At 40.6% G+C, this 23443-nt stretch overlaps 1 protein-coding gene across 1 annotated transcript; it reads right to left on the bottom strand.

Moving 5' to 3' along the window:
• Window positions 1-22274: 22274 nt before the first annotated feature.
• Window positions 22275-23201, bottom strand: LOC110284242 (olfactory receptor 12D1-like). Its single transcript, XM_021149960.2, has one exon. It carries the CDS (start codon window positions 23199-23201, stop codon window positions 22275-22277), a length of 927 nt encoding a protein of 308 aa, XP_021005619.2.
• Window positions 23202-23443: the final 242 nt, after the last annotated feature.

The raw sequence follows: 23443 nt of genomic DNA, 5'->3' as shown, positions 1-23443 counted from the left end.
CAAAGTATCCCCTCATTTCCCCCAGCCATCTTCCTTTCAATTCCCATTCTCCATCTACTTTCATGTATATGTATGTCATACTACTTATGAGGTAAAATTACCTCTCTACACAGTCTTGTTCCATGCTACCTTTAAAAGTCTTCCACACACCATCCATAGTCCTTTCATTCTTAAATTTCATTTATACTGTAATCAGCTTCACAGAACAAAGAGAGCTGTGCAGCACAGTTTCTTGCTCTCAGCATATAAAGCTTCCATAAAGTATCCATATATCTTACTTTATAAAGAACAGTATGCTCTTGTGGCAATGGGCAAAGAAACACCTTATTGGTTTTTATGGTTCTTTTTTTTTTTTTTTTAGTGTTAACACAGACATTCTGTAATTCTTTTCTTTTCTTGACTTTACAACAGGAACTTTCCCCAGGTCACAAATTAGTCTTTGAGAACAGTTTTTACATATCTATTACATTATGATTTTTCTCTTTAGTGGCAGTTGGGTTTCATTGTATTTTCACACATGTATATAGCATAATTTGACCGTATTCTGTCCCTAGTTGTTCTCTTGCCTCCCCTTCTCCTGACTCCAGCTTTTACTTTTTTTTAAAATTACATCTTTTCCTCAATTACATTTCCAATGCTATCCCAAAAGTCCCCCATACCCTCCCCCCTACTTCCCTACCCACCCATTCCCATTTTGTTGGCCCTGGCGTTCCACTGTACTGGGGCATATAAAGTTTGCATGTCCAATGGGCCTCTCTTTCCAGCGATGGCCAACTAAGACATCTTTTGATACATAAGCAGCTAGAGTCAAGAGCTCGGGGGTACTGGTTAGTTCATAATGTTGTTCCACCCATAGGGTTGTGGATCCCTTCAGCTCCTTGGGTACTTTCTCCAGCTCCTCCATTGGGGGCCTTGTGATCCATTCACTAGCTGACTGTGAGCATCCACTGACTGGTGTGAGGTGGAATCTCAGGGTTGTTTTGATTTGCATTTCCCTGATGATTAAGGATGTTGAACATTTTTCAGGTGCTTCCCTGCCATTCGGTATTCCTCAGGTGAGAATTCTTTGCTCAGTTCTGAGCCCCATTTTTAATGGGGTTATTTGATTTTCTGGAGTCCACCTTCTTGAGTTCTTTATATATATTGGATATTAGTCCCCTATCTGATTTAGGATAGGTAAAGATCCTTTCCCAATCTGTTGGTGGTCTTTTTGTCCTATTGACTGTGTCTTTTGCCTTGCAGAAGTTTTGCAGTTTCATGAGGTCCCCTTTGTCAATTCTCCATCTTACAGCACAAGCCATTGCTGTTCTATTCAGAAATCTTTTCCCTGTGTCCATATCTTCAAGGCTTTCCCCCACTTTCTCCTCTATAAGTTTCAGTGTCTCTGGTTTTATGTGAAGTTCCTTGATCCACTTAGATTTGACCTTAGTACAAGGAGATAGGAGTGGATCGATTCGCATTCTTCTACATGATAACAACCAGTTGTGCCAGCACCATTTGTTGAAAATGCTGTCTTTCTTCCACTGGATGTTTTTAGCTCCCTTGTGGAAGATCAAGTGACCATAGGTGTGTGGGTTCATTTCTGGGTCTTCAATTCTATTCCATTGGTCTACTTGTCTGTCACTATACCAGTACCATGGAGTTTTTTTTTTTTATCACAATTGCTCTGTAGTAAAGCTTTAGGTCCGGCATGGTGATTCCACCAGAGGTTCTTTTATCCTTGAGAAGAGTTTTTGCTCTCCTAGGTTTTTTGTTATTCCAGATGAAGTTGTAGATTGTTCTTTCTAATTCGTTGAAGAATTGAGTTGGAATTTTGATGGGGATTGCATTGAATCTGTAGATTGCTTTTGGCAAGATAGCCATTTTTACAATGTTGATGCTGCCAATCCATGAGCATGGGAGATCTTTCCATCTCCTGAGATCTTCTTTAATTTCTTTCTTCAGAGACTTGAAGTTCTTATCATAGAGATCTTTCACTTCCTTAGTTAGAGTCACGCCAAGATATTTAATATTATTTGTGACTATTGAGAAGGGTGTTGTTTCCCTAATTTCTTTCTCAGCCTGTTTATTCTTTGTGTAGAGAAATGCCATTGACTTGTTTGAGTTAATTTTATATCCCGCTACTTCACCGAAGCTGTTTATCATGTTTAGGAGTTCTCTGGTGGAATTTTTAGGGTCACTTATATATACTATCATATCATCTGCAAAAATTGATATTTTGACTTCATCTTTTCCAATTTGTATCCCCTTGATCTCCTTTTGTTGTCGAATTGCTCTGGCTGGGACTTCAAGTACAATGTTGAATAGGTATGGGGAGAGTGGACAGCATTGTCTATTCCCTGATTTTAGTGGGATTGCTTCAAGCTTCTCACCATTTATTTTGATGTTGGCTACTGGTTTGCTATAGATTGCTTTTATCATGTTTAGGTATGGGACTTGAATTCCTGACCTTTCCAAGACTTTTATCATGAATGGGTGTTGGATCTTGTCGAATGCTTTTTCTGCATCTAACGAGATGTTCACGTGGTTTTAGTCTTTGAGTTTGTTTATATTATGGATTACGTTGATGGATTTCCGTATATTAAACCTTCTCTGCATCCCGGGAATAAAACCTACTTGGTCAGGATGGATGATTGCTTTAATGTGTTCTTGGATTCGGTTAGCGAGAATTTTATTGAGTATTTTTGCATCAATATTCATAAGGGAAATTGGTCTGAAGTTCTCTATCTTTGTTGGATCGTTCTGTGGTTTAGGAATCAGAGTAATTGTGGCTTCATAGAATGAGTTGGGTAGAGTTCCTTATACTTCTATTTTGTGGAACAATTTGTGCAGAACTGGAATTAGATCTTCTTTGACGGTCTGGTAGAACTCTGCACTAAACCTATCTGGTCCTGGGCTTTTTTTTTTGGCTGGGAGACTATTAATGACTGCTTCTATTTATTTAGGGGATATGTGACTGTTTAGCTCATTAACATGATCCTGATTTAATTTTGGTACCTGGTATCTGTCCAGAAATTTGTCCATTTCGTCCAGGTTTTCATGTTTTGTTGAGTATAGCCTTTTGTAGAAGGATCTGATGGTGTTTTGGATTTTTTCAGGATCTCTTGTTATGTCTCCCTTTTCATTTCTGATTTTGTTAATTAGGATGTTGTCCCTGTGCCCTGTAGTGAGTCTAGCTAAGGGTTTATCTATGTTGTTGATTTTCTCAAAGAACCAACTCCTTGTTTGGTTAATTCTTTGACTAGTTCTTCTTGTTTCCAGTTGGTTGATTTCACCCCTGAGTTTGATTATTTCCTGCTGTCTACTCCTCTTGGGTGAATTTTTTTCCTTTTTTTTGTAGAGCTTTTAGATGTGTTGTCAAGCTGCTAGTGTGTGCTCTCTCTAGTTTCTTTTTGGAGGCACTCAGAGCTATTAGTTTCCCTCTTAGAAATGCTTTCATTGTGTCCCATAGGTATGGGTATGTTGTGGCTTCATTTTCATTAAACTCTAAAAAGTCTTTCATTTCTTTCTTTATTCCATCCTTGACCAAGGTATCATTGAGAAGAGTGTTATTCAGTTTCCACGTGAAAGTTGGCTTTCTATTATTTATGTTGTTATTGAAGATCAGCCTTAGTCCACGGTGGTCTGATAGGATGCATGGGAAAATTTCAATACTTTTGTATCTGTTGAGGCCTGTTTTGTGACCAATTATATGGTCAATTTTGGAGAAGGTCCTGTGAGGTGCTGAGAAGAAGGTATATCCTTTTGTTTTAGAATAAAATGTTCTGTAGATATCTGTTAAGTCTATTTGTTTCATAACTTCTGTTAGTTTCACTGTGTCCCTGTTTAGTTTCTGTTTCCAGGATCTGTCCATTGGTGAAAGTGGTGTATTGAAGTCTCCCACTATTATTGTGTGAGGAGCAATGTGTGCTTTTTGCTTTACTAACGTGTCTTTAATGAATGTGGCTGCCCTTGTATTTGGGGCATAGATATTCAGTATTGAGAGTTCCTTTTGGATGATTTTACCTTTGATGAGTATGAAATGTCCCTCCTTGTCTTTTTTGATAACTGGGTTGGAAGTCGATTTTATTCGATATCAGAATGGCTACTCCAGCTTGTTGGCTCCTCAGACCAATTGCTTGGAAAATTGTTTTCCAGCCTTTCACTCTGAGGTAGTGTCTCTCTTTTTCCCTGAGATGGGTTTCCTGTAAGCAGTAGAATGTTGGGTCCTGTTTGTGTAGCCAGTCTGTTAGTCTATGTCTTTTTATTGGGGAATTGAGTCCATCGATATTAAGAGATATTAAGGAAAAGTAATTGTTGCTTCATTTTATTTTTGTTGTTAGAGGTGGCATTCTGTTCTTGTGGCAGTCTTCTTTTAGGTTTGTTGAGGGATATCTTTCTTGCTTTTTCTAGGGCGTGATTTCCATCCTTGTATTGTTTTTTTTTTTTTTTCTGTTATTATCCTTTGAAGTGCTGGATTCGTGGAAAGAAAATGTGTAAATTTGGTTTTGTCGTGGAATACTTCAGTTTCTTCATCTATGGTAATTGAGCGTTTGGCCGGGTATAGTAACCTGGGCTGGCATTTGTGTTCTCTTAGTGTCTGTCTAACATCTGTCCAGGCTCTTCTGGCTTTCATAGTCTCTGGTGAAAAGTTTGGTGTAATTCTGATAGGTCTGCCTTTATATGTTACTTGACCTTTCTCCCTTACTGCTTTTAATATTCTATCTTTATTTAGTGCATTTGTTCTTCTGATTATTATGTGTTGGGATGAATTTCTTTTCTGGTCCAGTCTATTTGGAGTTCTGTAGGCTTCTTGTATGTTCATGGGCATCTCTTTCTTTAGTATTGGGAATTTTTCTTCTATTATTTTGTTGAAGATATTTTCTGGCCCTTTAAGTTGAAAATCTTCATTCTCATCAACTCCTATTATCTGTAGGTTTGGTCTTCTCATTGTGTCCTGTATTTCCTGGATGTTTTGATTTAGGATCCTTTGTGTTTTGTATTTTCTTTGATTGTTTTTGCCAATGTTCTCTATGGAATATTCTGCACCTGAGATTCTCTCTCCATCTCTTGTATTCTGTTGTTGATGCTTGCATCTGTGGTTCTAGATTTCTTTCCTAGGGTTTCTTTTTTTTAATTAGGTAATTTCCTCAATTACATTTCGAATACTATCCAAAATTCCCCAATACACTCCCCCCCCCCAGTCCCCCACCCACCCACCCCTCCCCTTGGCCCTGGCATTCTTCTGTACTGGGGCATATAAAGTTGGAAAGTCCAATGGGCCTCTCTTTCCAGTGATGGCCAACTAGGCCATATTTTGATACAAATGCAGCTAGAGTCAAGAGCTCTGGGGTACTGGTTATTTCATAATAATGATCCACCTATGGGGTTGCAGTTCCCTTTAGCTCCTTGGGTACTTTCTCTAGCTCCTCCATTGGGGGCCCTGTGATCCATCCAATAGCTGACTGTGAGTATCCACTTCTGTGTTTTCTAGGCCCCGGCATTGTCTCACAAGAGACAGCTATATCTGGGTCCTTTCAGCAAAATCTTGCTAGTGTATGCAATGGTGTCAGCGTTTGGAAGCTGATTATGGGATGGATCCCTGGATATGGCAGTCTTTAGATGGTCCATCCTTTCTTCACAGCTCCAAACTTTGTCTCTGTAACTCTTTCCATGGGTGTTTTGTTCCCAATTCCAAGAAGGGGCACAGTGTCCACACTTTGGTCTTCGTTCTTTTTCAGTTTCATGCGTTTAACAAATTGTATCTTATATCTTGGGTATCCTAAGGTTTTGGGCTAATATCCACTTATCAGTGAATACATATTGTGTGAGTTCCTTTGTGAATATGTTACCTCACTCAGAATGATGCCCTCCAGATCCATCCATTTGCCTAGGAATTTCATAAATTCATTCCTTTTAATAGCTGAGTAGTACTCCATTGTGTAAATGTACCACATTTTCTGTATCCATTCCTCTGTTGAGGGGCATCTGGGTTCTTTCCAGCTTCTGGCTATTATAAATAAGGCTGCTATGAACATAGTGGAGCATGTGTCCTTCTTACCGGTTGGAACATCTTCAGGATATATGCCCAGGAGAGTTATTGCTGGATCCTCTGGTAGTATTATGTCCAATTTTCTGAGGAACCGCCAAACTGATTTCCAGAGTGGTTGTACCAGCTTGCAATCCCACCAACAATGAAGGAGTGTTCCTCGTTCTCCACATCTTCGCCAGCATCTGCTGTCACCTGAATTTTTGATCTTAGCCATTCTGATTGGTGTGAGGTGAAATCTCAGGGTTGTTTTGAGTTGGATTTCCCTGATGATTAAGGATGTTGAACATTTTTTCAGGTGCTTCTCTGCCATTCGGTATTCCTCTGGTGAGAATTCTTTGTTCAGTTCTGAGCCCCATTTTTTAACGGGGTTATTTGATTTTCTGGAGTCCACCTTCTTGAGTTCCTTATATATGTTGGATATTAGTCCCCTATTTGATTTAGGATAGGTAAAGATCCTTTCCCAATCTGTTGGTGGTCTTTTTGTCTTATTGACGGTGTCTTTTGCCTTGCAGAATCTTTGCAACTTTATGAGGTCCCATTTATCGATTCTCGATCTTAGAGCGCAAGCCTTTGCTGTTCTATTCAGGAATTTTTCCCCTGTACCCATATCTTCGAGGCTTTTCCCTACTTTCTCCTCTATAAGTTTCAGTGTCTCTGGTTTTATGTGGAGTTCCTTAATTCACTTAGATTTGACCTTGGTACAAGGAGATAGGAATGGATCAATTCGCATTCTTCTACATGATAACTGCCAGTTGTGCCAGCACCATTTGTTGAAAATGCTGTCTTTTTTCCACTGGATGGTTTTTGCTCCCTTGTCAAAGATCAAGTGACCATAGGTATGTGGGTTGATCTCAGGGTCTTCAATTCTATTCCATTGGTCTACTTGTCTGTCGTTATACCAGTACCATGCAGTTTTTATCACAATTGCTCTGTAGTACAGCTGTAGGTCAGGCATGGTGATTCCTCCAGAGGTTCTTTTATCCTTGAGAAGAGTTTTTGCTATCCTAGGTTTTTTGTTGTTCCAGATGAATTTGCAGATTGCCCTTTTGAAAATTCATTGAAGAATTGAGTTGGAATTTTGATGGGGATTGTATTGAATCTGTGGATTGCTTTTGGCAAGATAGCCATTTTTACAATGTTGATCCTGCCAATCCATGAGCATGGGAGGTTTTTCCATCTTCTGAGATCTTTAATTTCTTTCTTCAGGGACTTGAAGTTCTTGTTATACAGATCTTTCACTTCCTTAGTTAGAGTCACGCCAAGGTATTTTATATTGTTTGTGACTATTGAGAAGGGTGTTGTTTCCCTAATTTCCTTCTCTGCTTGTTTATCCTTTGTGTACAGAAAGGCCATTGACTTACTTGAGTTAATTTTATATCCAGCTACTTCACCGAAGCTATTTATCAGGCTTAGGAGTTTTCTGGTGGAATTTTTAGGGTCACTATGTATACTATCATATCATCTGCAAAAAGCGATATTTTGACTTCATCTTTTCCGATTTGTATCCCCTTGATCCCCTTTGGTTGTTTAATTCCTCTGGCTAGGACTTCAAGTACAATGTTGAATAGGCAGGGAGAGAGTGGGCAGCCTTGTCTAGTCCCTGATTTAATGGGATTGCTTCCAGCTTCTCACCATTTACTTTGATGTTGGCCACTGGTTTGCTGTATATTGCTTTTACCATGGTTAGGTTTGGGCCTTGAATTCCTGATCTTTCCAAGACTTTTATCATGAATGGGTGTTGGATTTTGTCAAATGATTTTTCAGCATCTAACGAGATGATCATGTGGTTTTTGTCTTTGAGTTTGTTTATATAATGGATTACATTGATGGATTTTCGTATATTGAACCATTCTTGCGTCCCTGGGATGAATCCTACTTGGTCAGGATGGATGATTGTTTTGATGTGTTATTGAATTCGGTTAGCGAGAACTTTATTGAGGATTTTTGCATCAATATTCATAAGGGAAATTGGTCTGAAGTTCTCTATTTTTGTGCGGTCTTTATGTGGTTTAGGTATCAGAGTAATTGTGGCTTCATAGAATGAGTTGGGTAGAGTACCTTATGATTTTATTTTGTGGAATAGTTTGTGAAGAACTGGGATTAGTTCTTCTTTGAAGGTTTGATAGAACTCTGCACTAAACCCATCTGGTCCTGGGCTTTTCTTGGTTGGTAGACTATTAATGACTGCTTCTATTTCTTTAGGGGATATGGGACTGTTTAGATCATTAACCTGATGTTGATTTAACTTTGGTACATGGTATGTGTCTAGAAACTTGTCCATTTCATCCAGGATCTCCAGTTTTGTTGAGTATAGCCTTTTGTAGAATGATCTGATGGTGTTTTGGATTTCTTCAGGGTCTGTTGTTATGTCTCCCTTTTCATTTCTGATTTTGTTAATTAGAGTACTTTCCCTATGCCCTCTAGTGAGTCTGGCTAAGGGTTTATCTATCTTGTTGATTTTCTCAAATAACCAGTTCCTTGATTGGTTGATTCTTTGAATTGTTCTTCTTGTTTCCACTTGTTTGATTTCACCCCTGAGTTTGATTGTTTCTTGCAGTCTACTCCTCTGTGTAAATTTGCTTCCTTTCGTTCTAGAGCTTTGAGATGTGTTGTCAAGCTGCTAGTGTGTGCTCTCTCTAGTTTCTTTTTGGAGGCACTCAGAGCTATGAGTTTTCCTCTTAGAAATGCTTTCAGTGTGTCCCATAAGTTTGGGTATGTTGTGGCTTCATTTTCTTTAAACTCCAGAAAGTCCTTAATTTCTTTCTTTATTCCTTCCTTGACCAAGGTATCATTGAGAAGAGTGTTGTTTAGTTTCCACGTGTGTGTTGGCTTTCTATTATTTATTTTGTTATTGAAGATCAGTCTTAGTCCATGGTGACCTGATAGGGTGCATGGGACAAGTTCAATATTTTTGTATATATTGAGGCTTATTTTGTGACCAATTATGTGGTCAATTTTGGAGAAGGTCCCGTGAGGTGCTGAGAAGAATCCTTTCGTTTTAGGATAAAATGTTCTGTAGATATCTGTCAGATCCATTTGTTTCATAACCTCTGTTAGTTTCACTGTGTCCCTGTTTAGTTTCTGTTTCCATGATCTGTCCATTGGTGAAAGTGGTGTGTTGAAGTCTCCCACTATTATTGTGTGAGGTGCAATGTGTGCTTTGAGCTTTACTAAAGTAACTTTAATGAATGAGGCTGCCCTTGTATTTGGCGCATAGATATTCAGAATTGATAGTTCTTCTTGGATGATATTACCTTTGATGAGAATGAAGTGCCCTTCCTTGTCTTTTTTGATGACTTTGGGTTGGAAGTCAATCTTATCAGATATTATAATGGCTACTCCAGCTTGTTTCTTTCTACCATTTGCTTGGAAAATTGTTTTCCAGCCTTTCATTCTGAGGTAGTGTCTATCTTTTTCTCTGAGATGAGTTTCCTGTAAGCAGCAAAATGGTGGGTCCTGTTTGTGTACCCAGTCTGTTAGTCTATGTCTTTTTATTGGGGAGTTGAGTCCATTGATATTAAGAGATATTAGGGAGAAGTAATTGTTGCTTCCTTTTATTTTTGTTGTTAGAGTTGGTGTTCTGTTTTTGTGGCTGTCTTCTTTTAGGTTTGTTGAGGGATTACCTTCTTGCTTTTTCTATTACGTGGTTGCCGTCCTTGTATTGGTTTTTTTTCTGTTATTATCCTTTGAAGTGCTGGATTCATGAAAGATAATGTGTGAATTTGGTTTTATCGTGGAATACTTTGGTTTCTCCATCTATGGTAATTGAGAGTTTGGCTGGGTATAGTAGCCTGGGCTGGAAATTGTGTTCTCTTAGTTTCTGTATAACATCTGTCCAGGCCCTTCTGGCTTTCATAGTCTCTGGTGAAAAATCCGGTGTAATTCTGATAGGCTTGCCTTCATATGTTACTTGACCTTTTTCCCTTACTGCTTTTAGTATTCTATCTTTATTTAGTGCATTTGTTGTTCTGATTATTATGTGTCAGAAGGAATTTCTTTTCTGTTCCAGTCTATTTGGAGTTCTGTAAGCTTCTTGTATGTTCATGGGCATCTCTTTCTTTAGTTTTGGGAAGTTTTCTTCTATAATTTTGTTGAATATATTTGCTGGTCCTTTGAGTTGAAAATCTTCATTCTCATCTACTCCTATTATCCGTAGGTTTGGTCTTCTCATTTTGTCCTGGATTTCCTGGATATTTTGAGTTAGGATCTTTTTGGATTTTGTATTTTCTTTGATTGTCGTGCCGATGTTCTCTATGGAGTCTTCTGCACCTGAGATTCTCTCTTCCATCTCTTGTATTCTGTTGCTGATGCTCGTATCTATGGTTCTAGATTTCTTTCCTAGGGTTTCTATCTCCAGTGTTGCCTCAATTTGGGTTTTTTTCATTGTTTCTACTTCCCTTTTTAGGTCTTGGATGGTTTTATTCAATTCCATCACCTGTTTGGTCTGGTTTTCCTGCAATTCTTTTATGGATTTTTGTGCTTCCTCTTTAATGTCTTCTACCCGTTTAGCAGTGTTCACCTGCAATTCTTTAAGGGATTTTTGTGCTCATTCTTTAATGTCTTCTACCTGTTTACCAGTGTTCTTTTGTATTTCTTTAAGTGTGTTATTAAAGTCCTTCTTGATGTCGTCTACCATCATCGTGAGATATGCTTTTAGAACCGGGTCTAGCTTTTCCGGTGTGTTGGGGTACCCTGGACTGGGCGAAGTGGGAGTGCTGGGTTCTGATGATGGTGAGTGGTCTTGGTTTCTGTTAGTAAGATTATTACGTTTACCTTTCGCCATCTGGTAATCTCTTGGATTAGTTGTTATCCTTGTCACTGTTTAAAGATTGGAGCAGACTCTGTGTTCCACTCACCAGAAGTCTCAAAATCCTGTGGCGGGTGTTGTGGGTAGCTGGCGGGTGTCAGCAGACCCTGCGCTCTAGCTACCCAGGTGCTGGTCTGACCGGAAGAGGCTTGTGGCCCTACTCAGGCCGGATTTCTGCCTCCCCAACCAAAGCAGTCTCAGGTCCCGCGGGATTGGACTGGAGCAGAAGCTGTGTTCCACTCACCAGAAGTCTCAAAATCCTGTGGCGGGTGTCCTGGGTAGCTGGCGGGTTTCAGCCAAACCTGTGCTCTAGCTACCCAGGTGCTGGTCAGACCTGAAGAGTCTTGTGGCCCTACTCAGGCCGGTTTTCTGCTTCCCTAACTAATGCAGTCTCAGGTCCCATGCACAATTGGATTGGAGCAGAAGCTGTGTTCCACTCACCAGAAGTCTTAAGATCCTGTGGCAGGTGTTGTGGGTAGCTGGCGAGTGTCAGCTGACCCTGCACCCTAGCTACCCCAGTGCTGGTCTGAGGCTCCTACTTTTTTCAAAACAGTTTTGAGGGACTGAAGAAATGATTCAGCAGTCAAGAATGCTTGTGGCTGACAATGGAGGTGGAAACATCCTGTATTGGGGAAGCAGAGGCAGAGAGCTTTCCTAGTGTTTCTATCTCCAGCGTTGCCTCACTTTGGGTTTTCTTTATTGTGTCTACTTCCCTTTTTAGGTCTAGTATAGTTTTTTTCATTTCCATCACCTGTTTGGATGTGTTTTCCTGTTTTTCTTTAAGGACTTCTACCAGTTTGGTTGTGTTTTCCTGTTCTTCTTTAAGGACCTGTAACTCTTTAGCAGTGCTTTCCTGTATTTCTTTAAGTGTGTTATGAAAGTCATTCTTGATGTCCTCTACCATCATCATGAGATATGCTTTTAAATCTGGGTCTAGATTTTCTGCTGTGTTGGGGTGCTCAGGATTAGGTGGGGTGGGAGTGCTGCGTTCTGATGATGGTGAGTGGTCTTGATTTCTGTTAGTAGGATTTTTACGTTTGCCTTTCGCCATTTGGTAATCTCTGAAGCTAGCTGTTATAGTTGTCTCTGATTAGAGCTTGTTCCTCAGGAGACTCTGTTAGCCTCTATCAGCAGACCTGGGAGGCTGGCTCTCTCCTTAGTTTCAGTGGTCAGAGTATTCTCTGCAGGCAAGCTCTATTCTTGCAGGGAAGCTGCCCACATATCTGGTTTTCAAACCTGCCTCCTGGCAGAAGTTGTGTTCCAATCACCAGAAGTCTTAGGATCCCGTGGGAAATCCTGTGTGGGTCCTTGAGTGTGTCCGGAGACTCCACTGGCAAGGCACCGGAGTGCTTGAGTGGACCGGAAGGGACTTGTGCCCCAGCAGAGGCCGGGTTGCCTGCTTCCCTAGTTAATGCAGTCTCAGGTCCTGCTCAATTGGATTGGAGCAGAAGCTGTGTTCCACTCACCAGAGGTCTTAGGGTCCCATGGGGAATCCTGTGCGGGTCCTTGCAGGTGTCCGGAGACTCCTCTGGCAAGGCACCCTTAAACTCAAGTGGACCAGAAGGCGGTGGTATGGTTCTTATATGAGTCAGGAGCAGAGCAAATGTCAGTTTGTTCATCCAAGGTTGATGTTTGGCTTGGTGGCCAAAATTCTTTTATGCCTAGGATACATAAAAATCAATCATATCAAATCAAATCAAATCAAATCAAATCAAATCTAGGTGGTGCAGCATGGGAGGAGGAAGACAGAGATCTGCATTATGCCATGCCTCAGGTGAGGATGGGGAAAGATGCCCAGAGACCTGCCCTTCAGCATGGGTGGGACATAGACACACAGAGCTCTGCCTACCATAATGTAGAGCTACTCTGGCACCCAAAGTCCTGCACTCAAGTGCTTGGCACATGTGAGCCATTGACACTACCTGGCACCTCATCACTGAAGGTCAATCAGAGGAATTAATTCAGGGGCCCACCATCCAAGGTAGTTGTCTGCAGCAGTCACCTCCACAATGTGCAAGTATGTGGTGTGCAGATGAAAGAGAAAAAGAAATGGAGCAGCTTGTGTGTTATGAAGAGAGATGGAACTGGAGACTCAAGGGTGGAGAAAGTGGCCTGTTGTGATTGGCCAGTCCTGCCACTTGGGGCCTTGATGAGGTTCAAGCCTGAGGTGCTATTGAGGATCATAAGTGGATCCTTGATAAAGCAGCAGCAGTAGGTGGTATCAAAGTCCATGATCCATATTATCACTAGAGAACATGGAGACATCACTTTCAGTGTAATGGCGCAGTACCATTTAGATTTTTAGTGCTGTACAGAAGTTGCTCTGCCCCTTACTGGTTGAAGTGCTTTTAAATGTGACCCCATATCTCAGCAGCTTTCATATTTGGAAGACCAGGCCCTGAACCTTTCCCAGGAATCACAGTAGAGCTGGCCCTGGTGGTGGAGGTGTGGGTGAGGGTGAGCTGGCCCTGACAACACGAATGTGGGAGAACTGATCCTACCACTACTGGTCAGCTGTATGGTGGCCCAGGTGTAGTTCTTGAAGCTACCAAGGGGTCATAAAAAAGGAATAGCTCCTCACCAACTGCAGCACTGAGGAGAGTGGATAGTGTATCTGGCCTGAACAGCACAGGAGAGCTGACCCTGGGGGTGGGGACTACAGTAAGTGGTTTTGTGTGTGAGGCGGGAGAGCTGGTCCCACCATTCCTCTGCCATGAGGTGGGGTGTGGATAGAGGTGCTATCCTCCTCCTTCCCCTCTCCACTTGTAACACTTGGAAGAGCAGGCCCTGCAGTTCACCTTAGCACCACATTGGAGCTGTGGATAGGGCAAAGTGATCCAGCCCCAAGGTCAAGAGCATTGGAGAGCTAACTACTCCAGTCCTCTGCTGTGAGATGGCCGGGCAGCATGGATGTTGTCTGCTGTCTCACTGTCCTCACCTGTGGCAGTTGGGAGAGTTTTTTCTTTGGTCAAGAGGGCAGACCAGCTGGCATTGTTCCTCAGGCTGAGGATTTCAGGAGCACTGGCCCTGTACCTTGTGTGGGCTGCATAGTAGAGCTAGCCCTGGTTGATTGGGCACAGATGAGGATGCAACAATTGGGAGAGTAGGCCCTTTGCCTTGACTGGGTTGCACAGTGGAGTAGGCTGGATGTATGAGTGGGGTTGAGATGACTCAGAGGGCATCAATGCAGGAGAACTGACCCTGCTTCCTGCAGATGTCATGGATTGGCAGGATCAACATTGTAAAAATGGCTATCTTGCCAAGAGCAATCTACAGATTCAATGCAATCCCCATCAAAATTCCAACTCAATTTTCAACGAATTAGAAAGAGCAATCTGCAAATTCATCTGGAATAACAAAAAACCTAGGATAGCAAAAACTCTTCTCAAGGATAAAAGAACCTCTGGTGGAATCACCATGCCTGACCTAAAGCTTTACTACAGAGCAATTGTGATAAAAACTCCATGGTACTGGTATAGTGACAGACAAGTAGACCAATGGAATAGAACTGAAGACCCAGAAATGAACCCACACACCTAAGGTCACATGATCTTTGACAAGGGAGCTACAACCATCCAGTGGAAGAAAGACAGCATTTTCAACAAATGGTGCTGGCACAACTGGTGGTTATCATGTAGAAGAATGCGAGTTGATCCATTCCTATCTCCTTGTACAAAGGTCAAGTCTAAGTGGATCAAGGAACTCCACATAAAACCAGAGACACTGAAACTTATAGAGGAGAAAGTGGGGAAAAGCCTCAATGATATGGGCACAGGGGAAAAATTCCTGAATAGAACTGCAATGGCTTGTGCTGTAATATCGAAAATTGACAAATGTGACCTCTTGAAACTGCAAAACAAAAGACACTGTCAATAAGACAAAAAGGCCACCAACAGATTGGGAAAGGATCTTTACCTATCCTAAATCAGAAATTGGACTAATATCCAATATATATAAAGAACTGGAGAAGGTGGACTCCAGAAAATCAAATAACCCCATTAAAAATGGGGCTCAGAGCTAAACAAAGAATTCTTACCTGAGGAATACTGAATGGCTGAGAAGCACCTGAAAAAATGTTCAGCATCCTTAATCATCAGAGAAATGCAAATCAAAACAACCCTGAGATTCCATCTCACACCAGTCAGAATGGCTAAAATCAAAAATTCAGGTGACAGCAGATGCTGGCGAGGATGTGGAGAAAAAGGAACACTCCTCCATTGTTGGTGGGATTGCAAGCTTGTACAACCACTCTGGAAGTCAGTCTGGCAGTTCCTCAGAAAATTGGACATAGTACTACCGGAGGATCCTGCAATACCTCTCCTGGGCATATATCCAGAAGATGTCCCAACCGGTAGGAAGGATACATGCTCCACTATGTTCATAGCAGCCTTATCTGTAATAGCCAGAATCTGGAAAGAACCCAGATGCCCCTCAACAGAGGAATGGATACAAAAAATGTGGTACATTTACACAATGGAGTACTACTCAGCTATTAAAAAGAATGAATTTATGAAATTCCTAGGCAAATGGTTGGACCTGGAGGGCATCATCCTCAGTGAGGTAACACAATCACAAAACAAGTCAAATGATATGTACTCACTGATAAGTGGATATTAGCCCAGAAATTTAGTATACCTGAGATATAAGATACAATTTGCAAAACACATGAAACTGAAGAAGAATTAAGACCAAAGTGTGGACACTTTGCGCCTTCTTAGTATTGGGATCAATCACCCATGGAAGGAGTTACAGAGACAATGTTTGGAGCTGAGACAAAAGGATGGACCCTCTAGAGACTGCCACATCCAGGGATCCATCCCATAATTAGCCTCCAAACGATGACACCATTGCATACACTAGCAAGCATTTGCTGAAAGGACCCTGATATAGCTGTCTCTTGTGAGACTAGGCTGGGGCCTAGTAAAAACCTAAGTGTATAACACACAGTCAGCTATTGGATGGATCATAGGGCCCCCAATGGAGGAGCTAGAGAAAGTATCCAAGGAGCTAAAGAGATCTGCAACCCTGTAGGTGCAACAACATTATGAACTAACCAGTACCCTGGATCTCTTGACTCTTGCTGCATATGTATCAAAAGATGGCCTAGTCGGCCATCACTGGAAAGAGAGGCCCATTGGACATGCAAACTTTATATGCCTCAGTACAGGGGAAGGCCAGGGCCAAAAAGTGGGAATGGGTGGGTAGCGGAGTGGGGGGGTGGGTATGGGGGATTTTTGGGATAGCATTGGAAATGTAATTGAGGAAAATACATAATAAAAATATATTAAAATATTGTAAAGTAAAATTTGATAGCATTAATTTGAAAAGTAATGTTTGTTAAGGGTGCTGCCTCCTCTCATTCAGAAACGGTCATTGTTACTTTGATGGAATCCAAACTGAATTAACTAGATAATAATTAAATAGACACATTCACTAAATGACACTGAGAAAAACTTCAAATCTTTAGATCACAACTATGGGGAATTCTGGCTTTGCAGGAAATGTTTTGCTGGTTGTGAACACCTAACATTGGTGACCATCTCCATAGGACCTGCCCTAGTGCAAAATCAAAGAGCTTTCCTACTGAGGTACAGTTTCTACAGCCTTGTGGCCCCATTGCAGGAACTGAAGGGGGTAGCTTTGCACCTTTTGTCAAGAGCAAAGATCTCTTCTACCTTAAAGTTTATTGTTTTCTTTTTAATATCTTTAATTGTTTTGTTTTTTAAGAGGAGTAAGTCCATATGGGTTTCACTTTTTTTTTAAAGAAAATCTCATTGAATACATAGTGATTACATTTTGTCCTGCCTTTATATGCATATATGTGCACTCACATACTAGAGCATGGCTCACATTCCTGAAGAAAAAAGACTCTCCTTCTTTCTCCCAGTAGCTATTTACTGCCCAAGCTCTTCAGCTAGGGGTGGAAATTCATGCAATTTTTTCTGGCTTAATCTTGTGAAAAAGTTGTATATTCAGTTCCGGGCATTGTGAGTTCATGTGCACAACTGCATTTTCATTTCTAGTGTACAGCAAACACTGTTTGTATACAAACATATACTTCACCAGAGAAAGCAAAGGAAGTTGTATGGTGAAGATGAAGGGTATATAGAGGAGGAGTTGGAAAACAAGGACTAGTGGGTGGATTAGATACAAACATACAAATATTAAATAAAGATATTTGACAAATAAAATAGGCTTGAAACAATCTAACCACAAGACGCACTCTCACCTTGGTCTAAATTCCAACTTGAACATTGTTAGCTAAGTCTACTCAACCCTTAGAGTATTGGTGGGAAAAGAGAAGGTACTGACCAGATTTTTCAGAGTTTTGACAGTCAGATGTAAAATATTTCAACATCCTTCTGCCTATATACATTTGATATGTCTACTTAATGAAGTATGTTTTCTAAACTGTTTATAAAGCTAGGCTTATGTCAGGAGCCATCATAGAACAAGCTAATCATTAGCAGGAGATCTTCCTAAGACGGTCTGCCTGGGCAATAATAATCCACAACAATTTTTCTCCATAGGCAAGGCCCAGGAGAAAATTATTTTAGGAAAGATTCCTGCTATTAATATGCTTTCTCTGTATTATTAAACATACATGACAATCACTAGGTATTAGCCCACCCTTTGAGTAGATCTCTGCAGATCTACAAAGATGTATTGCCTTGCTGTGATAGTATATAAACAGATGACTTCTTAATTCTTAATGATGATCCTATAAGAATTCCTAAAATTATATCAGTATTTCTTAAGCTCTCTTATAGTGGGACTGCTATTAAGTTCTTTGTGATACTCAAAACTGCATTGTGAACTCTGTCAGTCTCACCATGTGCCACCAGTTAATTGCTTCTAGATACTAACCAGACTTTCTACTACTCAGAGTACATTCCAAAAGACCATAAAACCATTAACCTAAGATCATAAAAGGGAGATAATGATTTATTATAGGTGCTAGAACAGAACACAAAATATTGACTAGGTTTATCTATAGAAAACATCACTAATTGCCGCAGACCCTCTGGGCCCCTGTGTCTGTGTAAAACCAGTCTCTCGAGCAGATGGACAAAGAGTCAGATGAAGTGAAAAACAGATACACACACAGGAGAGGTGTTGGATCTGAATATAATTTCTGATTGAGCATAAGACCATTATATTACAGCGAATTATCAGGAGCTACAAATCACAAATAAGACAAGGTACACTGAAATTTGCCAGATACAACAGAAAAGAATTTGCAGGAACTAATTAAATGTTTACATTAGGGATAACAAGGCCTGCCTAGGATCAGCCTAATGCCAGGCAAGAATTTCACACTTTAGTGTTAATAGCACCAGGGGGTTTTAACTCTTGACAAGACTCAAGAATAATGTGGTATCACAGAGCTCTAAATTCTTAGGTCTTGTAAAACTTTATCTTGTCTGGAGAATTCCCCCTTTATCAGGATAGTATATCAACTTGCTCTTGGCATGGAATGTAGCCTGTAGTAAAAGATTTCTATCTCAGTGAGACTCCCAGGCTCTTTCTGCAGATAATAGCTCTGATTTATTGTGATGCTTAATTAGTTACTGAATAGGTTAAACTCCTTGCTGCTATCTGGGATCTTGGAACACTGGGAGAGGCTTTAGCTAATTCAGAATACAATCTTAAAAGGCATTTACAATAAGGTAATACTAAATAGAGAGCATGTGGATCCATATACTAGACTAACGTGGCTGTGGAAAATTAATTTTATGGGTTAGGGGAAACGCCAAACTCCAGGAGGGAATTTCTGTGGAACTCTTTTCCTCGTGGGCAGCTTCCAGGCTTTCGCCTGTCAAACTGACCCAACTGGAGAGCTGGCTTTCGTCAGACTCCAGGAGGAGAGCTTCCTTGAAACTCTTTTCCTCGTGAACAGCTTTTAGGCATCTCTGCCTGACAGGCTGACTCCACTGGAGTGCCGTGGCAACTAATAACTTAGCTATGGTTTTCAACTCTCAGTGAACCTGTGAAGCTGTCACAGGTGATCAAGTTTTAGCTAGATAAATGCTCCTAATGGATGTGCATGTAATGATATTTACTGTTGTATATTTTTATTTGATTTACAACTTGACTTTAGGTGTGAACTTGTGATGAAATTTTTACCATGTGATCATGTATTCTGAAAGATGTATACATGGTGAGGACAATGAAAAGAGTCAGAACTGAGCTGAGGAGTATTTTTTAAGACAGAATACTTTTTTTTAAAGACATATCTGAACAGAGCTTTTTAGAACAGAACTGAGGTTTTTTTTTTTTTTTTTTTTTTTTTTTTTTTTTTTTTTTTTTTTTTTTTAATGTCTGGACACAAGAGACCGTTTTAAACAGAACTGAACTAAAAAAGAACTTAGCTGTAAAGGTATAGCATTGGGAGAAAAGGCATTGAGAGTTAAAGAATTATTGTGATATCAGAGCAGGAGGGGAGAGAAGTTAGGAGGAGAATACAGAGTAGAATAACTTAGAAACTCTACGTAACTTAACAAACTTAGAGAGCAATATGCAGAATGCAGAGGGAAAGAGGGAAAATGAAGATGATGCAGAGAGAGCAGAGGAAGGAGAATGGATCTTTTCTTAATAATAAGGCAGGCTTAGTCTTTTTTTTCCCCTTCAAGACAGTGTTTCTCTGTTTAGCCCTGGCTATCCTGGAACTCACTCTGTAGACCAGGCTGGCCTCGAACTCAGAAATTTGCCTGGCTCTGCCTTCCAAGTGCTGGGATTAAAGGCATGTGCCACCACTGTCTGGCCAGGCTTAGTTTTAATAAAGAGAACAGAGCTTTCTTCTTCTTCTTCTTCTTCTTCTTCTTCTTCTTCTTCTTCTTCTTCTTCTTCTTCTTCTTCTTCTTCTTCTTCTTCTTCTTCTTCTCCTTTTGTATTTTTTTTAAAATATACTTTTTATTAGGTATTTATTTCATTTACATTTCCAATGCTATCCCAAAAGTCCCCCACACCCTCCCTCTCCGACCCACTCCTCCACCCACCCACTCCCACTTCTTGGCCCTGGCTTTCCCCTGTACTGAGGCATATAAAGTTTGCACGACCAATGGGCCTCTCTTCTCACTGATGGCCAACTAGGCTATATTCTGATACATATGCAGCTAGAGACACAATCTGGGGGGGAGGGGTACTGGTTAGTTCATATTGTTGTTCCACCTATAGGGTTGCAGATCCCCCAGCTCCTTGGGTACTTTCCCTAGCTCCTCCATTGGGGGCCCTGTGATCCATCCAATAGCTGACTGTGAGCATCCACTTCTGTGTTTGCTAGGCCCTGGCATACCCTCACAAGAGACAGCTATCTTTGGGTCCTTTCAGCAAAATCTTGCTAGTGTATGCAATGGTGTCAGCATTTGGAGGCTGATTATGGGATCGATCCCCTGGTATGGCAGTCTCTAGATGGTCCATCCTTTCGTCTCAGCTCCAAACTTTGTCTCTGTAACTCCTTCCATGGGTGGTTACAGAGCTTTCTTCTTACAGATGTGGGTTTAATTCATTTAGCAGTAAAAGTGTAGATAAGTTTTCTTTCTCAATGCAATAAAGATTGAAGCTCATTTTCCATCCAGAATGAATAAGTTCTTTCTGCACTAGTGCTTGTTTTTTTTTTTTTCTCTCCAAATGCATATGTAAGTATGGATGTGTGTGTGTAAGTATGTAATTGTGAGAATGTATGTGTGTGTGTGTGTGCGCGCGTGTAAGTATATAAATGCGATAATGTATGCAAGGTAGAACCAACTGGTTTAAATGGAAATGTATAAATGTACATGATTGAATCTATATATAAATTCATATGTGTTTATGCATATTTGCTTATGTAAAAGTTTTCATTCTGTGAGCATTATTCTCTTCTCCTGGTTCAAAAGTAGTTTATTGCTCCAAAATCCCCCCTAGCCTGACAAGTAAGAGACATCTGGACAACAGAAAAAAGGCTCTGAAAGATCCTGACAGAATGTAAAAGGTCACAGAAGCCCTGAAATTGGCAAAATTGATGTCAGTGTTAGCAGAACTAGCTTCACTGATTTAGAAAAATAGAGGTGCATAATGCTCTGGCCACTCCTTGAACCTGTGTGTCTGCCAATGTTTTGACTGTTCCTTGACCCATGTGTGTGCCCACTGATGAAGCCCATTGCCAGGTGTTTGTGATATTGGTTGCTAAGAAAGAGTCAAAAAATCTCCCCAGCAACCACAGCCTGGCCAATCCTGAGTTGCTACACCTGCACCAGACTCTTTCCTTGTACCCCTCCCATACCCATTTCTTGAGAATAGACATTGTTTAGATCTGGAAATCCCCTACTCTCCCCTTTCTCCTCCCCCCCAGGGCCTATAAAAACTGGGATCTTTTTCCCCTCGAGGTCGACTCCTCTACCCCTGCGTGGGATAAGAGTCATCCCCAGAGCTCTGACTTTCCCCCGAATAAAGCCTCATGTGGTTTGCAACAAGCTCGGTCTATTGTGAGTTCTTGGTTGTCCGCTATTGTCCTGAGGCCTGAGCGAGCAGCTCCTCTCAGAGTCTTTCAGCTCAACCAATTAAAGTTTTACTTAATCCACACCTGCTGTTAGACTACAGATGTTAGTTGCCTAAGCCAGGGGCTTTTAATCTTCACAGCAAAAAAAAAAAAAGGTTTTAGGATGTTTTAGAAGTTATCATCTGCATTTCAGTATAGTTAGAGAGCTAGAATGTCTGAAGATACTCAGTCTTTAAAACCACACCAGAGTCCTACTCTGTGCCTCCTTTTAACTGACACCAGGTCTGGGGGGTTCAGGCATGTGTGGGATATAAAGACCTATAATCCCAACAATTGAGAGTTGAAGCAAGAGTATGGGAAATTCAGGGCCAGCCTGAGTTATAGGGGACCTAGTCTCAAAAATAATAGTCAATAATAAAATTTAAAAAATAAAAACTTATCCCTTCCCTTCCACCAGCCCAAAATTACAGAAACAGAATTAGAAAAAGAAATGTTTTGTCTCTGAAATTTTTAGCAGCTCATTCATGATATGCAACTAAGATTTCCAGTTGATAAACCATAGTTTAAATAATTCTTCAAAATAAGCAAGTGAAATGATATTCATACAAAAATATGAGTTGAACAATGAACAAGTGTAAGTTCTAAATATTCTAGAAGTGGGTAGTATACACAAATTTCTATACCCAGTTACATACAAGACACAGTGCAGTAAATTAAAAGTCAACTGCTATCAACTGATGTGCCAAAATCAAATTTAGGAAATAAATTCTATGATTAAATCACCACAAATTAAGTTTCCCCTGCATTAAAAGATCAATACAATTAGATATATTTGACATTATTCAATTTGTTCAGTAATATATGTGTACATCTATTATACATAAGAACATATCTTAATTTTAGAAATATATATTGCCTGGTTATTTACACCAAAGCAGAGTTATTTAGATTTCTTCAAATCAGAGCCATCTTCTCACCTTCTTATTCAATGCACTCCTCACTTCCTTGTTTCTCAAGGTGTAGATGAGTGGATTGAGAGCAGGGGTGACCACACTGTACATGATGGCAATGATTCTATCCTGATCCAGAGAGCTGCCTGAGGCAGGACGGATATAGGTGAAGAGAACTGGAACGTAGAGCAGAATTACAACCATGAAGTGGGAGGCACAGGTAGACAGAGCTTTGTGGAGCATGCTGCAAGAACGAGTCTTGAGGAAAAGATAGGTGATGATGTAGAAATAGGAGAGAAATGTCAGAAAAAAGGGAGTGAGGGCAATGGTGCCTGTGACTGTATTGAGCAGCCAAAGGTTGAGCTCAGTGTTTCCACAGGCCAGATCTAGCAATGGCTTGATATCACAGAAGAAATGATGGACATGATTGGGACCACAGAAGCTCAAACGAGATGTCATTACAGAGTGAAGTAAGGCATGGAAAAAGCCCAGGGTCCAGATAGTAACAGTCATCTGAATACAGAGCTGGTGATTCATGATGACAGAATAGTGGAGTGGTCTGCAGATAGCCACAAAGCGGTCAAATGCCATCACTGGCAGCAGCATGGCCTCAGTGCTACCCAAAAAGTGGAAGAAATGGAGCTGAGTTATGCATCCCAAGAAGGAAATAGCTTTGCTTGTGGAGAGGAGGTTCTGCAGCATCTTTGGCAGTGTCACAGTGGAGAAGCAGATATCTAGACATGCTAGGTTTCCGAGGAAGAAATACATAGGTGAATGGAGTCTTGGGTCCAAGATGACAATCATCAGGATGGCTCCATTCCCAGTTATATTGACAAAGTAGATGGTAAAGAAAATCACAAAGAGAATAGGGTTTAGTTCTTGTATGTCTGTCACTCCCAGGAGGAGAAATTCAGTGACTGAGGTTTGATTAGACATCACCTATAAGGAAGGACAATTAGTATATAATACTAACCTGCATGTTGACCAGTCCTTCTGGCCATAGATTTTCTTTTCATAACCAAAATATTTTGAGAGGTAGTTATTTTTTTCCATGATGCCTTCTCAATTTTTTCCTGGTATTTATCCATTATTATGTTAAATAACAATGTTAAATACATGTCTCTTGTGGGTTGTGATCAAACATCTTCAAATATACTACATTATCCATAATCATTTCC

The sequence above is a fragment of the Mus caroli genome, unplaced genomic scaffold, assembly GCF_978045245.1.
Source record: "Mus caroli unplaced genomic scaffold, Mus_caroli_1 scaffold_18, whole genome shotgun sequence".
In the NCBI taxonomy this organism is placed as follows: Eukaryota; Metazoa; Chordata; class Mammalia; order Rodentia; family Muridae; genus Mus; species Mus caroli.
The sequence above is the reverse complement of the archived record's forward strand: the minus strand, read 5'-3'. Positions and strand labels throughout refer to the sequence as shown.

What these genes read in the sequence shown, in the direction of transcription:
- LOC110284242 (XM_021149960.2), bottom strand. Translation starts at nt 23,201, where the DNA reads ATGTCTAATCAAACCTCAGTCACTGAATTTCTCCTCCTGGGAGTGACA.